Below are 13718 nucleotides of genomic sequence, written 5' to 3' on the forward strand. Positions count from 1 at the left end.
AATTATTATCGATGAAATTAAAGGTTGACCGCGCTCGGCTCTCATCTGATAGATGTCAGTCTTGCCACGCTTGATTTCTGATAAGCGGAGTTCTCGTTTCTCTGTGGGCTTCTTTCGTACATGAAGCACCTGCCGTGTTTATTTGTGCTCTTAGCCAGAATAACCGCATACATTCACAATTATTTTAACCTGTACAACTGAAGGTCTGAATATTTAACACAGTACTGCACTTTAGGATATTGTGCTCAATGAACTGAATTTTTATTTTTCATTGGCCCTCCAGACACATTCAGGACAATTTACATGACTCACCATTAACGACATACAGTACGGTACATGAAGCAACTGATTGCGCAGACAGATTATACACCGTACCTCCATTTCTGTTTAGAAGACAGGTGGGACGGCACAGCGGAGAATTCCAAATTCTCACCTCAGCAGGACAAGTCAGACAAACGCACTTTGGATGGTCATCAAAATTCTCAAAATTGGATGTGCACCTCTGGCACCCCCTACAGGACAACTGTAACACCTCACATACCTCTCTACTGGCAGGTGAAAATGTAAAGGTTCGAGTGTGATCCCCGTCACAGGTACAGTTTTAGCCCCGGGATTCAAAAGAAGTGTAAACAAAGTGAAGCTGTACTGAGCTCAGCTCCCGGCTTCTGAGTTTCAGTGTGCTCATGCAAGTAACTCCCAAAGCGCCACATGGTGAGGGAGGCGAATTAGCCAAACGCTGAGTTTCGTTAGCACCTGAAGCTAACCCTCACTGTCACTTGTGTTACATAGCCTCTTCATTTAAAAGAATCCCCACAGGGCTGGCTGTGTGCCGTGTGCCTGTTCCCATGGCAACACACTTAAAAACACCCTGCGGTGACCAACCCAAAGGTACAGGCAGGTCCAGGCAACCGCCAACACCCTTTTGAGGAGACGCTCACTGATCCGCTCATGCCGTTTGGTCTATTCAGAGCGGTGAGGTCACACGGATTCAGCTCGAATTCGATCAAATAAACAGCTCTCTGTTCTCCTGCGAGGCGGAGGCTGTTTTCAAACGGAGAACATGTTACACATCTCCCACGCACCCTGTCAGTCAAGTCATCGCTATGGCATCCTCACACCCAAGGGACCAATCAGCATGAGATCTCTTTAGCGGAATTTTGGCATTAACCTGGACTGGGTTCTGTGCAAAGCCCAGGATCAGGTCAAGCTGTGAATCTGTCAAAGAGCCTTTTAAAGCAAATATTGAGCAAGGGGCAGAGACCAAATTTAACCGTGGAGTCCCCTGAGGGGCCACAGTCCTGCAGTTATCGGACGACAGGAGAGCAGGTCGTACAAGCTCTTCAGTGTTCTGTGGCACGTCAGAGGAGGAGGAGCGGGTTGTTTCTGAGCTGCTGGTAGACCCGGATCAGCTTCTCCACGCTCCTCTGGGGGACGCTCACGCCGAGCGAGGCGGGGCCTCGCGGGTGCAGGAGGTCCTCAAACAGAGCCTGGGAGAAAGAGAGGCGAGATGCTGGCGCTAGGCAACAGCGGAACCATCTGTCATTCACAACATCCAATCACAAGTCCCTGCTGCTGCCACCAATGCTCGTCCACTTTGGCGGAGGAGGTGCACGCAGGACAGTAGGGCCCGGTCAGAAGAACCGGCGGGTCACTGGAAATGAATGACACAGACAGCAGATTCCCCAAACCACCACAGAAAATGTAAAACGTACTAAAAGTCATAACCCTCATTTCAGTACGGTGTCACGGCGGGTAGCTGTCATGGCCTTTTCTGATGATGGCTTTTGGTCATGGTGGTGGGGGGGGGGGGGGGGGGTGTGATGGGGGTCAAGCCGCACTAACCTCCGCCCGTTGTAAGACCTGATGCAGTCTTTGTCCATCTAAAAGAGGGGGGGCCTCCGTCGTCATAGCAACCTCCTTCAACAGGGCCTGAAATCACCAAAGCACAAGTGTGGAGGGGACTTTTGACGGCATGCCAGACCTGAGCCTGGCCGACCCGGGCCGAGCCAGACCAGAGCCAAACCTGAGCCAGACCTGAGCCTGGCCGACCCGGGCCGAGCCAGACCTGAGCCAGGGCTCACCTGCAGCACCGTCATGGTCACAATTACCCACAGCCAGCAGTGTCATGGCACGGCAGAACCACTTCCCAATCAATCAATCAATCAAACAATCAATCAGTGTTATATATCAAATGTTATAGAGCATTTTTACGTATCAACATAGTCACAAATTGCTGTACATGTAGCGTAGTGCATTTTCCACAGGGAATCAAAGGAAAGAAAACCCAGGGCCAAATGGGGAAAAAACTGGAAAATTATTCCCTGACCCCAGGAAAAGGCAGCGGGGAGACTCATGGAAAATAGTGGGAATGCTAACATAAAATAATACATAAAATAATACATAAAATAATACATAAAAGGCGTCAGTTCATCACAACAGCTCTGTTCCACAGCCAACGCAGTGGACAGGGGATGACATGGTGGTGTCAGTCTGAGTGAGGTGTCTGCATCTGATAGAACAGAACAGTGATGCTCCAGCTGTCTGGAACAGACTGAACATTACATGAACAAATGGCTTATTCTGTAAAAATTATAATATTAATTATAATGTCTTAGAGGAATAATGTTGTAAAAGACCATGTATATTTCATGAGTGAGTATCCCCTGTTTAACACGTCCTGCGGATGGTTCTGCGGGGTGGTTCTGTGCTTGTGGTGTCGCTCGTTTTAATGGCAGCACCTGCTCGGTTAGGGTGCTACCCAGCGTGCACTGCACAGCGGGACGGGCAGTTACCCAGCGTGCACTGCACAGCGGGACGGGCAGTTACCCAGCATGCACCGCACAGCGGGACTGGCAGTTACCCAGCATGCACTGCACAGCACCCAGCATGCACTGCACAGCACCCAGCATGCACTGCACAGTACCCAGCGTGCACTGCACAGCACCCAGCATGCACTGCACAGCGGGATGGGCACTACCTGGAGATGGCACAGCAAGGCATGGTGCAGTCCACACACTGCCCTCAGGGAGGCGCTGTCCACCTGCAGCTCCACAGCCGGGACCGCTCCACCTGCACTCGCGTCACTCACCGTCATCTGTGGCGGGGACCGGGAGAGGCACATCACCACCACGGGGGCACATCACCACCACGGGGGCACATCACCACCACGGGGGCACAGACAGGTGAGGACACCCCCACGGGGGCACAGACAGGTGAGGAGACCCCCACGGGGGCACAGACACCCCCACGGGGGCACATCACCACCGCGGGGGCACAGACAGGTGAGGACACCCCCACGGGGGCACAGACAGGTGAGGAGACCCCCACGGGGGCACAGACACCCCCACGGGGGCACATCACCACCGCGGGGGCACAGACAGGTGAGGACACCCCCACGGGGGCACAGACACCCCCACGGGGGCACATCACCACCACGGGGGCACAGACAGGTGAGGACACCCCCACGGGGGCACATCACCACCACGGGGGCACATCACCACCACGGGGGCACAGACAGGTGAGGACACCACCACGGGGGCACGGACAGGTGTGGACACCCCCACGGGGGCACAGACACCCCCACGGGGGCACAGACAGGTGAGGACACCACCACAGGGGCACAGACACCCCCACGGGGGCACAGACAGGTGAGGACACCCCCACGGGGGCACAGACAGGTGAGGACACCCCCACGGGGGCACAGACAGGTGCACGGCAGGAGCTTCCCCTCGAAAACACTCAGCTTCACAGGACAGCTGAACATGTAACATGCCATGTAACACATTACATTACATTACTGTCATTTAGCAGATCCAGAGTGTCTGTCAGGTTTACAACTTCTTTCAGTTACGAGCTCTGCTCCTTACCACTACGCCACAATGCTGCACATTTCTGTCTATACTTTAGAACTGGATATTAATGCATGTAATCACCTGAAAGAGAGGAGGAGAGAAGGGAAGACAGACAGACAGACAGAGAGGGGGGGGGACAGAGGGAGAGAGAGAAGGTAACAGGAATCTGGTTGTAATGAAACGGAGAGTAACACACATCCTACACGCAGTCCCAGAGAGAGGCTGCAGCAGCGACGCACCTCCCTGGCAGTGAGCTTCAGCGCGTCTCCGCCGGGACCCCGCACACACACTGCCACCCCGCCCTGATCCAGCCCGGGACAGCGGGACAGCAGCCAGCGGAGCAGGAGTGAGGAGAGGGGGGGGCCTCCCGGGGCAGGGGGGCCCAGTGCGGCCCTCAGCAGCGCACACGACACCCTGACGCAGGCGGAGAACGGCCCCCCCGCGGGCACGGCCGCGCCCTCCTCCCCCACCCCGCCCTGACGCTCCGCCCCCCGCGACCGCAGGAAGGTCCGGAGCAGACCTGTAGCAGAACCGCAGGCGTGTGTGTGACCCGCGGGTCGGTCCGGCCGCAGGCAGTCCAGCGTGTCCACTGTCAGGGTGCGGAGAGGCAGGCTCACGCAGCCCGAATCTTCCCCCAGCTGGGCCAGGGGGCCCCCCCTCGCCAGGGCCCGTCCCGCCACCGCCACTGCCAGCATGCTTTGCAAAGAATACACAAGTGAACATCTCACGGTCACTGGGAGGGAGAGTTCACTCTCAGAGCCCAGAGGCAAGGTCACCTCCACCTTGTTACCTGGGGCCAGTTTTTGGAGAGGGAAGCTGTAAGTCTGGGCAGGGGCGTCAGCCACTAAGGTTTTGGCGTGGGATAGGGGTATAACCTCTACACACAGAGTCCAGCCTGGTTCCAGAGTGTAGCTGCTTGAGTTTTCCACAATACAGCTCAGCACCAGAGAGTCTTGCTGCAGCAGACTGATCCAGCGGGTCTCAGTGTGACAGCTGATTGGTCGCTTGCAAACAGGAAGTTCATTCCGGCCGTCGTGATCGGGCAGCAGCAGGCAGCAGATGTTGAAGACTTGGTTTAAGCCTCTGAGAGCTTTATTTCTCAGCTGAATGCTGCTTTTTAGCGAAGATGCTCTGGAGGGAGGCGGCGAAAAACACAAACCGATGTTACATTAAGAACGGAACTCATTTCAGCTACATGAGCGGCATCTTTATTGGCGCTGACTGTCACAAGCTGTCAGGTGCGTCAGCTGTTCTCTCTCTGGCTGTACCTGTCTGCCATGTTTGCGATGCCTGCCAGCAGATCCCTCACTCTCTGGCCCACCTGTGCAGCGGACAGCCTGGGAGCGTGACCTCCACCTGACCCCTGCGGCAGGGATATCTGCAGGAGCCGCCCCCTCAGTGACACGCCCACCAGCTGCGTAATACCTGCAGAACACACACAGGAATACACACAATCCCACACACACACAAACACACAGGAATACACACACAATCCCACACACACAAACACACACACACACACACAATCCCACACACACAAACACACAGGAATACACACAATCCCACACACACAAACACACACACACACACACAATCCCACACACACAAACACACAGGAATACACACAATCCCACACACACACAAACGCAAAGGAATACACACACAATCCCACACACACAAACACACACACACACACAATCCCACACACACAAACACACAGGAATACACACAATCCCACACACACACAAACGCAAAGGAATACACACACAATCCCACACACACAAACACACACACACACACACAATCCCACACACACAAACACACAGGAATACACACAATCCCACACACACAAACACACACACACACACACAATCCCACACACACAAACACACAGGAATACACACAATCCCACACACACACAAACGCAAAGGAATACACACACAATCCCACACACACAAACACACACACACACACAATCCCACACACACAAACACACACACACACACAATCCCACACACACAAACACACAGGAATACACACACAATCCCACACACACACAATCCCACACACACACAAACACACAAGAATACACACACAATCCCACACACACATGCACAAGAATACACACACAGAAAGTCATAAAGGCTGTGCATTGTTAAATAGTATCTATTTCCTCTAAGCTCAAATCAGAGAGCATCTCCTGACAGTGCTCATGCATTTCCTCTACTTCCTGAACAAATTACATGCAATTACAAAGCTATTGCATGACACCATGCAAATCGCAGTAAACTTGATGTCCCCATATTCTAGTTGGTAAGCTTTTCAAGCTTTCTCTGAAGCTATACAACTGTGTCCAAATAAGTAACACTGCTCACGTCAGCAGTAATTGACCTAGAGCTCCAACTAGGGGTGGACGGTATAAACGGTATAGAAAGTACACCGGTATGAATTTGCCCTACGGTATGGATTTTGACTATACCATGTTGACCAGTAGAGCCCTCACAGATCTAGGTATAACTTAATCGAAAAGATGCGATACACGCCTGGATACACTGTCAACGATCTGATACATTAAAGATACATATGAAGCAACTACTAATGCTATACGATATGATTCACCCCTATTCTGATGCAGTACGATTCGACACGATTTGATTCAACACAATACGATTCAACGCAATACGATGTGATGCAAAAAAATATGATGCTATGCAATTCAATATGGTACAGATAGTTTGATTTTATTTCTTTGGTTAGTCGTGCTGCCTGTGTACTTTATAGCAGCACGGCATATTTTGCAAATTGCATGCATCTTCCATCTCCAAAAATTCCATCTCTCTTGAAAAATCCTTAGTGTCGCCAAACATTTCATTTGTAGCAATTCGGTGGAACGTGTAGATCTTCCACCACTATGATAATCTGTGACTCGCCCCGTCGCCCGGACACGCCTCCAACTCGCGTGAGACTTAGCCGAGAGACTTGACGAGAATTGGCCACTGACAGCAGTGGAGATGAGAGAGCGTGCTTGAGAAACTGTTTAGACAGGAGGAATCAATCTAAATACTGTATAAAATTATTGGTCACAAATTATTGGTCAAATTTCTAAATAATAAAGGCATAGGGCCTCTACTAATGATTATATATAAATAAATCGGATTTTACCTATGCAAAGATGTTAGAAACGATGCATCCCGAGTTCATCCCAGATTGTATCCGGTGCACACTTTTTTAATCGGGGCAATCGCATCGTGAGCTTTTATGCCGGTGCATGCACCGTGGCCTCCCTGGAATCAAATTGAAGGAAATCTGTCGTAGCGACGGAGAACTTTAATCCCCGAGTCAGTTTTGATTTTCACTTTGTTCAGCCTGATTTTATTGTATTTCATGAAAAAGTGTTTTTCAGAGATGGAAGTTACCTGAGAAAAGGTTTTGTATTTTTTTTCTATTTATTATTGCAGTTTTGCGCTATGTACTATGTGAAATGTGTCCTAGTTAGTTGCCATGCAGCTGCCATACTACTGCTTTTCCCCTTCAGAAGCATTTATATTGAAATTTTAAGAAAAACGAATATACTGTGATGTATACCGTTACCGTCCGTGCTTCAAATTAAACTGTGATATATATTTTAGGCCATACTGCCCAGCCCTAGCTCCAACTTTTGCTAAAAGGCCTGGCACCTCTCCTGAAACTGGAGCATGGGCTCCAGTCAAACAGAGCTCACAATGGGCACCAGGGGGTCGAGTTACCTGCAGGGTCCTGTGTGGGCGGGGCCAGCGCAAGCACACCACACACACCCAGGCTGAGGGGGGTGTGGAGGGCGGGAGTGGGCGTGTCTGCGAGCGGCAGGGCCAGGAGATCCACACAGGTGCTGTAGTACAGGTGAGTGTCGCTGACGCAGGCGCACTCCACAGGCCCTGACACCTGAAGCTCCCTAAACCCCGCCCCCTTCCCCTCCGCCCCCTCCTCAGCCCGCACCACCAGCATCCTCCCACTTCGGCCAATCACCAGCAGGCTGTGGGGGCCGCCCGCTGCCCCGGCGCAGGTTCCGATGAAGGCAATTGGCTGCTCCAGGCTGTGGAGCACTCTGACCCTGCCCCCGCCGGGGAGCAGCAGGGGCAGGCTGCAGATTCGCCCGTCCGGCAGGCCGCAAAGGATCATGGGAGAGGACAGTAGCGCCGCGTCCACGCCGAAGAGGACACTGAACACGACGGGCTCCAGCAGGAAATCCCCGCCTTCCGCCGGCTCCTGTCTCAGCGCTCGTACACAGCTCAGCACGGGCGGGGCATCTGCACCCCCGCGGCCCGCCCCCCCGACAGCGGGGAGGCAGAGCTCCGCCAGGCTCCTGTAGCAGGGCGAGGCAGCGTCCGGCACCTCATACACGCCGAAACGCCACACCGCGCCCTCCCGAGCCACCGTCACCAGGACCTTCTCCCGCTTCACCAGCGTGAACGCACGGATACGGGAGTCTCTGATCACACACGAGTCGGGCGAAACGGTCACAGCGTTAGGACCGCAGCCGCTGTCCGCAGAGGGAGTGGACGACAACGTCCTGCAAGACAGACGACCAGACGCAACACGTATAACTCAGTGGTGTCAGACTGAGCTCTACTGCACGCCTGTTTCCTGTTCCAACCAATTAGCTCGACTGCGTATGTTAATATTGCCCATTTTCATTACTCTAACTGTGCACAAAGGCCCAAAATGCTCATGCATTCAGCACACTAATTTGCTAACTACTCCTGGCAAGAAGAATTTAAGCATTCAAAGCTCTCGGAGCTAAATGGGAACTAACACCTCTTTCACTTGAGCTTTCCACTCAGTTTTTCCTTCATCGTCATCTCTGCACAGTCAGCTGGGAAAATAAGATGCTGTGCTTTCCTACATAAATGAGCAACAGGCAATGTGCACACTTCAGCTGTCATGCATCATTCTACATCACAAAGTTGTCGTTTAGCAGATACTCTTACCGAGAGCGGCTTACATAGGTTACAGTTTTACGTGTTATCCTTTCATACAGCCGGATATTTACTGAGGCGATTCTAGGTTAAGTACTTTGCCCAAGGGTACAGTAGCAGTGCCGCAGCTGGGAATTGAACCAGCAACCTTCTGGTTATGAGCCCTGCTCCACACTGTCACTCAATTTATGGGGAAAAAAATGCCAAACTGAGTGGCGTTTTTCAAAGCTGAACGCACTCCACCTGTCCGGACCGTACCTGGGACGCTGCGGCGCACGCGCCAGGAACACGCCCTCGTTCTCGCAGAGCGCGTGCAGGCTGCGTCCGTCCGCGCTCGGCTGCACGTGCACGACCCGTCCAGGAAACCGGTGAACAGCCTGAGACATTAAAGACAGAATATCCACGAAAGGGGAAAATATGATAAGATACGTTGTTTATATCTTTTCAGGTCACAATATTTATGGCAGACGTTCAAATTTGCACAACCGCCGATGACGCTTCATTACACTGAAGTGCGCATTTTAATGAATCATCACTAAACATACAGCCTTTGACTGGATTTTTGTACTTGACAGCTTTTTCCACCCGAAAAAGTGAAGTAATTTATGGTAACTTACGGTCACTCCCCGCTCCGGGCTGCTGACGTTACAGGTGAACACCTGGTTACCCCCGTTACTCAGGAGTATCTCAGTCTCCGTGCGATGCCAGATCACCCTGACGGGTCTGGACGAGCCCTGGAGCTCCGCGATGGACTCCACCGAACACCTCAATCCGGCCATCACCGCAAAATACTGACCGAGAAATTAGGGCAGCTGAGAGTGTAACCTGCCTGAAGTCTTAACGCCAGATCTTTTCGCTAACTCTCGCAGCTAGCCGTCATCGTTAACTTTTGTAAAGCGCTCTGGAAACGAGCGTCTTTTAGCGAAATAAATGCAATGCTAACAGGATGGGTGGCTGATATTGCTAATCAGTTACACTAACTACAGGGAAAGTCATGCTAACAGTATTAGATACAGCAGCTATCAAGCTAACATTTAGCCAGTTGCAGACCTCGGAAACATATCACGTCTGTGTTGGCTGGCTAGCAAACGTTTCGCAGCATCTGCTGGAAATATTAAGCGAGCATTCAACTTATGCCTTAGTTACGAGTCACTTCTGCAATTGCGTCGTTTTAAAATATTTACAAATCAGTCTGTATGAACAACTCATGGTTACTTCTACGGTCCTGTAAACACGCCTTCCAAATGTACCGCGCGTGTTTTCCGACCAATCAAAGTTGGGTTGCCATATATGCCGTGAACAATTCCTTCTTCATAAAACTGACGTAGGTTACGCATTATGTCCTCTGCTTTATTGGTGTCTTGAACTTTCACCACGCAGCTTTGTATAATGATATTTTAAAGTTCTGGTGGGGTGTTTAGCAATGTAAAAATCAGTCCTCAAATAATGCTGTCCTAAAACTGATTCAGCACGTGTTCCTCCATGATTCTCTTTGTGAAAGAAAAACTACACAGAAGCAGTTATTCTCTAAATATGAAGGTAGTCCGTTTAGGGCTGGATCCTATGTAGGCGCATTGTGTTGTTACCACTGACAAATGTCCTTTGTTCAAACACAGAACAACATCATAGTCACCAGAAAGATCTAATTATGATCAAATGTGTTGCATTTATCTGAGCTTTGGTTTATAAATAATAAAATTTTAAAAGTACTTGTGGTGTATTACAAGGTAATTATGAAATCTATATCTTAAATTCAATACGCTCTTCTTTCTACTCATACTTATTCTGTCGTCAATGGACTCATTCCCCGATAAATGTGGGATTTTAACTATATTGACATGGCTGAAAACTCGGGAGACACGGCAAAGACTACAATTCCCAAGAACACCACTCAGGCTTTCACAGCATGACGTTGTAACCAATGAGAGCAGTCGCTGTGAATTTAAACCGCCGGAGGAACCAAAGCGGAGAGGAAAGCACCGGACTGCCTGAACTAATAAACTTTATAACAATAAACTTAATAACATGGAGCTGCTGAACGAAGAGGACACTAAAATGTATTTTTATGAAAGCAGACTGAAAACATACATGGGGTGGCCGTTTGAGGAGGGCTGCGCGTGTACACCAGACAATGTAAGTAGTAAAATGTTAGCTAAGTTAGCTGGATAGACATGTTATGCAGGGCGATGTAACGTGAATCGTGTGAATAGCATTTAAGTAGACTTTTCGTATGTCCACTCAGACTTGATTAACATTAAATTAGCTAGCCAATAATTGAGATGGCTTACATTTTACATTTAGCTACCTAGATGTGTAGCGCACTCTGTATATTTGATTGTGTTTATTTGGCGGACACTCTTATCCGGAGCTACTTACCTACAAATCAGGGTAATTAGCAGCGCAGCTATGTCGACCAGCTTCATGAAATATGCTCTGACTAACTTAATGAAATATATCTGCCTGAACGCGCAGCACAGGCTACAATAAGCATGATAATGCTGAGGATTCAACATTAAAAGGGTCAGTAGCAAAGCTAAGGCGGCTAGCTAGCTAGCTACTGTTAACACATGCTTTGCGAAATGGAGGTGAACTGTTTTTCCTGGTCCGATCGTGTCTTGTTCACAGATGGCCAAAGCTGGGTTTATACACACTCCGTCCGAAAACAGTCCGGACGTGGCGCAGTGCTTCTTCTGCTACAAAGAGCTGGAGGGCTGGGAGCCAGAGGACGATCCAGAGTAAGTGTGGGTTTTTTATAGCTGTTATCCACAGTGCAGCCTCATCTTTCAGAAAGCCGCCGTGCCCAGACGCGATCAAGCAAAAGATTTCGTGCCTGTCATATTCTCCTTTAGGTTAGCGGCCGTCACCCCGGTGAGTAACCGAATGGCGTACTGATAAGAGCCAGGCCTTGTAGCGCAGAGGTTGCCAGTTCTTGCTTGGTCACGTTATTTCACACCAGCTGCCAATGTCTAACTGTCTCGGTGGATAGTGTAAAAATACAAGCCATGTAGCTAAGAAGCTCTGGATAAGAGCATGTAGAAATTAATTTAGTGCAAGAAATTTCATCACTTTCATATGTGTTAACATGTATATTATATAATGAAATAATGTACATTGCATACATATACATTTTTCATTGTAGACAATATAAAATTGAACATTTAGCGATTGTTTCCAGCTAGCTAGCCACGTGTTCCACCTGGCCTACACTTGTCTCCACAGGAAAGAGCATAAAGCGCACTCGCCGACCTGCGGCTTCATCCTGCTGAAGAAATCTGTGCAAGAGCTCACTGTGGAGGAGATGGTGAAGCTGCAGAAGGAGAGGCAGAAGTTTAGGATTGTAAGTTTCTGATGTTGCCATCTGCAGCAGGGCGGTTAGAGGGTGCAGTGCCACATTGCCATTTTATGTGCTGGATTTCTAAAGTACACATTTAGCAGCAAAGGCAGTTTGAAGGGGTTTGTACTGCCTCTGTGAGTCACCTTCACTTGTAGTGTCTGACAAGTAAATAAACAGTAATGATGATCTCCAGAAACTTTCTCACCTTCCACGTTTTTATTCTAAAGGTGAAAGTAATCACAGAAATCAGCGGCTGCATCTGCACCGTGTTCCGTCTGTTCCAATTTGTGCTAAATTCAGAGGAGCCTCAGCCAGAATGAAGAAAAATCCTCTCTCGCTTTCTCTCTCCTTTACAGAAAAAAACATGCAATCAGGTGATTGAGAAGTTCGAGGTCGCTGCTCAGTCCCGGAGAGGTGAAATTATCAAAACGGCCATGGATGAGGAGTGAGGAGGAGGGAGATGATGGACATGCGGCTCACCCAATCACGGGCCCCGTCTCTTGAGTGTTATGCTGTGTCCTAAGCCTGTTGCGGCTGCTGCTATTTACAGAGACGGTGTAACCCACCGAGCGTCCACACTGTCATGCTGCCTGAAACTCATTCAGACACTCAGAGATCTGGGACATCCTCCAAGCTTGATCAAGTTTGGCCACAGGAAAATGCAATGATTTGTACCAATTCTGCATATTCTACCCTTTGTACATACCAGTACTGTCGTCTGATTAGCAAAGCATCTTTTGGCGACTCTGAACCTTTTTTTTTAAATTATTTTAACGAGATGGCGGGGGGGTACCTGTAATGTGGAGACTTGAACTATGTAAATGTAGAAGGTGAATGAAAAACGCTTGCTATTAACCAAGTGACATTTCATAATAAAACTGGGGAAAGAAACCAAAGAGAGTTTATAGCGATAAGCGGAAATCAGCCCTTTAGATTTATATTTTCAATTTTGAACACACCGTCTCAACAGTACATCTTTTAGAGAGACCAGAATATTGACCCACCTGTAAAGTGAGCGGCATTTTTAAAAATTGACTCGGGGGGCTGATCGGCCTGAGAGGCGAGCAGTCATCAGGCAGGTCTGTCTGCGCGTGTCTGCTCTCACAAGAGGTTGGGGTGCACGTGGGCTCTCCCTCGGGGAGTTTTTGAAGGCCCACGTTCTTTCGTTCTGAATGTAGTTGCTTTCCCTCGGAGCTCTTCCTCCACTGAATGGTCCTCCATGCCCCCCCCTGCACGCTCACATGCTCCTCTGAACGCAGGGCCGCGCCTGCTTGTGTGTGTTTGCTGTGGGTTTGCTGGATCTGAAGTGCCCATTAGTTTTCCTCGATGGCGCGTCAGGTGCCCGGGGGAAATTAAATTCCGGTATGAGATTCATGGCCATTCGCCGGAGCGCGGTCGCTCAACGCCGCGGCGGTGAGGAGGAGACGGCGGCTGAATGGGTCCTCGCAGGTCATTAAACGCCACGGTAATTGGAGGTGCGCGCATCTTTATCCGCCTGATGCGAAGCCGTATCTACACTGCACTGAGAACGTGCCGTGCTCTGATTGAGTCTGAGTCCGTGCATCTTTAGTGACGTGC

At 50.1% G+C, this 13718-nt stretch overlaps 2 protein-coding genes across 2 annotated transcripts; one reads left to right on the forward strand and one right to left on the reverse strand.

The window, feature by feature from the left end:
• Positions 1-1358: 1358 nt before the first annotated feature.
• On the reverse strand, positions 1359-9585 carry faap100 (FA core complex associated protein 100). The gene is made up of 7 exons (XM_036534561.1): positions 9424-9585; positions 9065-9183; positions 7646-8400; positions 5120-5276; positions 4091-4982; positions 2978-3094; positions 1359-1487 (listed from the first exon to the last, which is right to left on the reverse strand). Exons 1-7 carry the CDS (start codon positions 9583-9585, stop codon positions 1359-1361), a joined length of 2331 nt encoding a protein of 776 aa, XP_036390454.1.
• A 1200-nt stretch (positions 9586-10785) lies between these two features.
• Positions 10786-12589, forward strand: LOC118768679 (baculoviral IAP repeat-containing protein 5.2-like). The gene is made up of 4 exons (XM_036524062.1): positions 10786-10939; positions 11432-11541; positions 12026-12143; positions 12497-12589. The coding sequence occupies exons 1-4, from the start codon at positions 10832-10834 to the stop codon at positions 12587-12589; spliced, it is 429 nt and encodes a 142-aa protein (XP_036379955.1). The 5' UTR covers positions 10786-10831.
• The last annotated feature ends 1129 nt before the right edge of the window (positions 12590-13718 follow it).

The sequence above is a fragment of the Megalops cyprinoides genome, chromosome 1 (assembly GCF_013368585.1).
Source record: "Megalops cyprinoides isolate fMegCyp1 chromosome 1, fMegCyp1.pri, whole genome shotgun sequence".
Lineage (NCBI taxonomy): Eukaryota > Metazoa > Chordata > Actinopteri > Elopiformes > Megalopidae > Megalops > Megalops cyprinoides.

Bases quoted from the DNA above. Each gene is read 5' to 3' on its own strand.
- LOC118768679 (XM_036524062.1), top strand. From the start codon at position 10,832: ATGGAGCTGCTGAACGAAGAGGACACTAAAATGTATTTTTATGAAAGC. The intron at 10,940-11,431 runs GTAAGTAGTAAA...TCTTGTTCACAG, and splicing joins GCGCGTGTACACCAGACAAT to ATGGCCAAAGCTGGGTTTAT. The intron at 11,542-12,025 runs GTAAGTGTGGGT...TTGTCTCCACAG, and splicing joins GAGCCAGAGGACGATCCAGA to GAAAGAGCATAAAGCGCACT.
- faap100 (XM_036534561.1), bottom strand. From the start codon at position 9,585: ATGGCCGGATTGAGGTGTTCGGTGGAGTCCATCGCGGAGCTCCAGGGC. The intron at 3,095-4,090 runs GTGCGTCGCTGC...TCCCCGCCACAG, and splicing joins TGAAGCTCACTGCCAGGGAG to ATGACGGTGAGTGACGCGAG. The intron at 1,488-2,977 runs GTAGTGCCCATC...TCTTTCTCCCAG, and splicing joins CCTTGCTGTGCCATCTCCAG to GCTCTGTTTGAGGACCTCCT.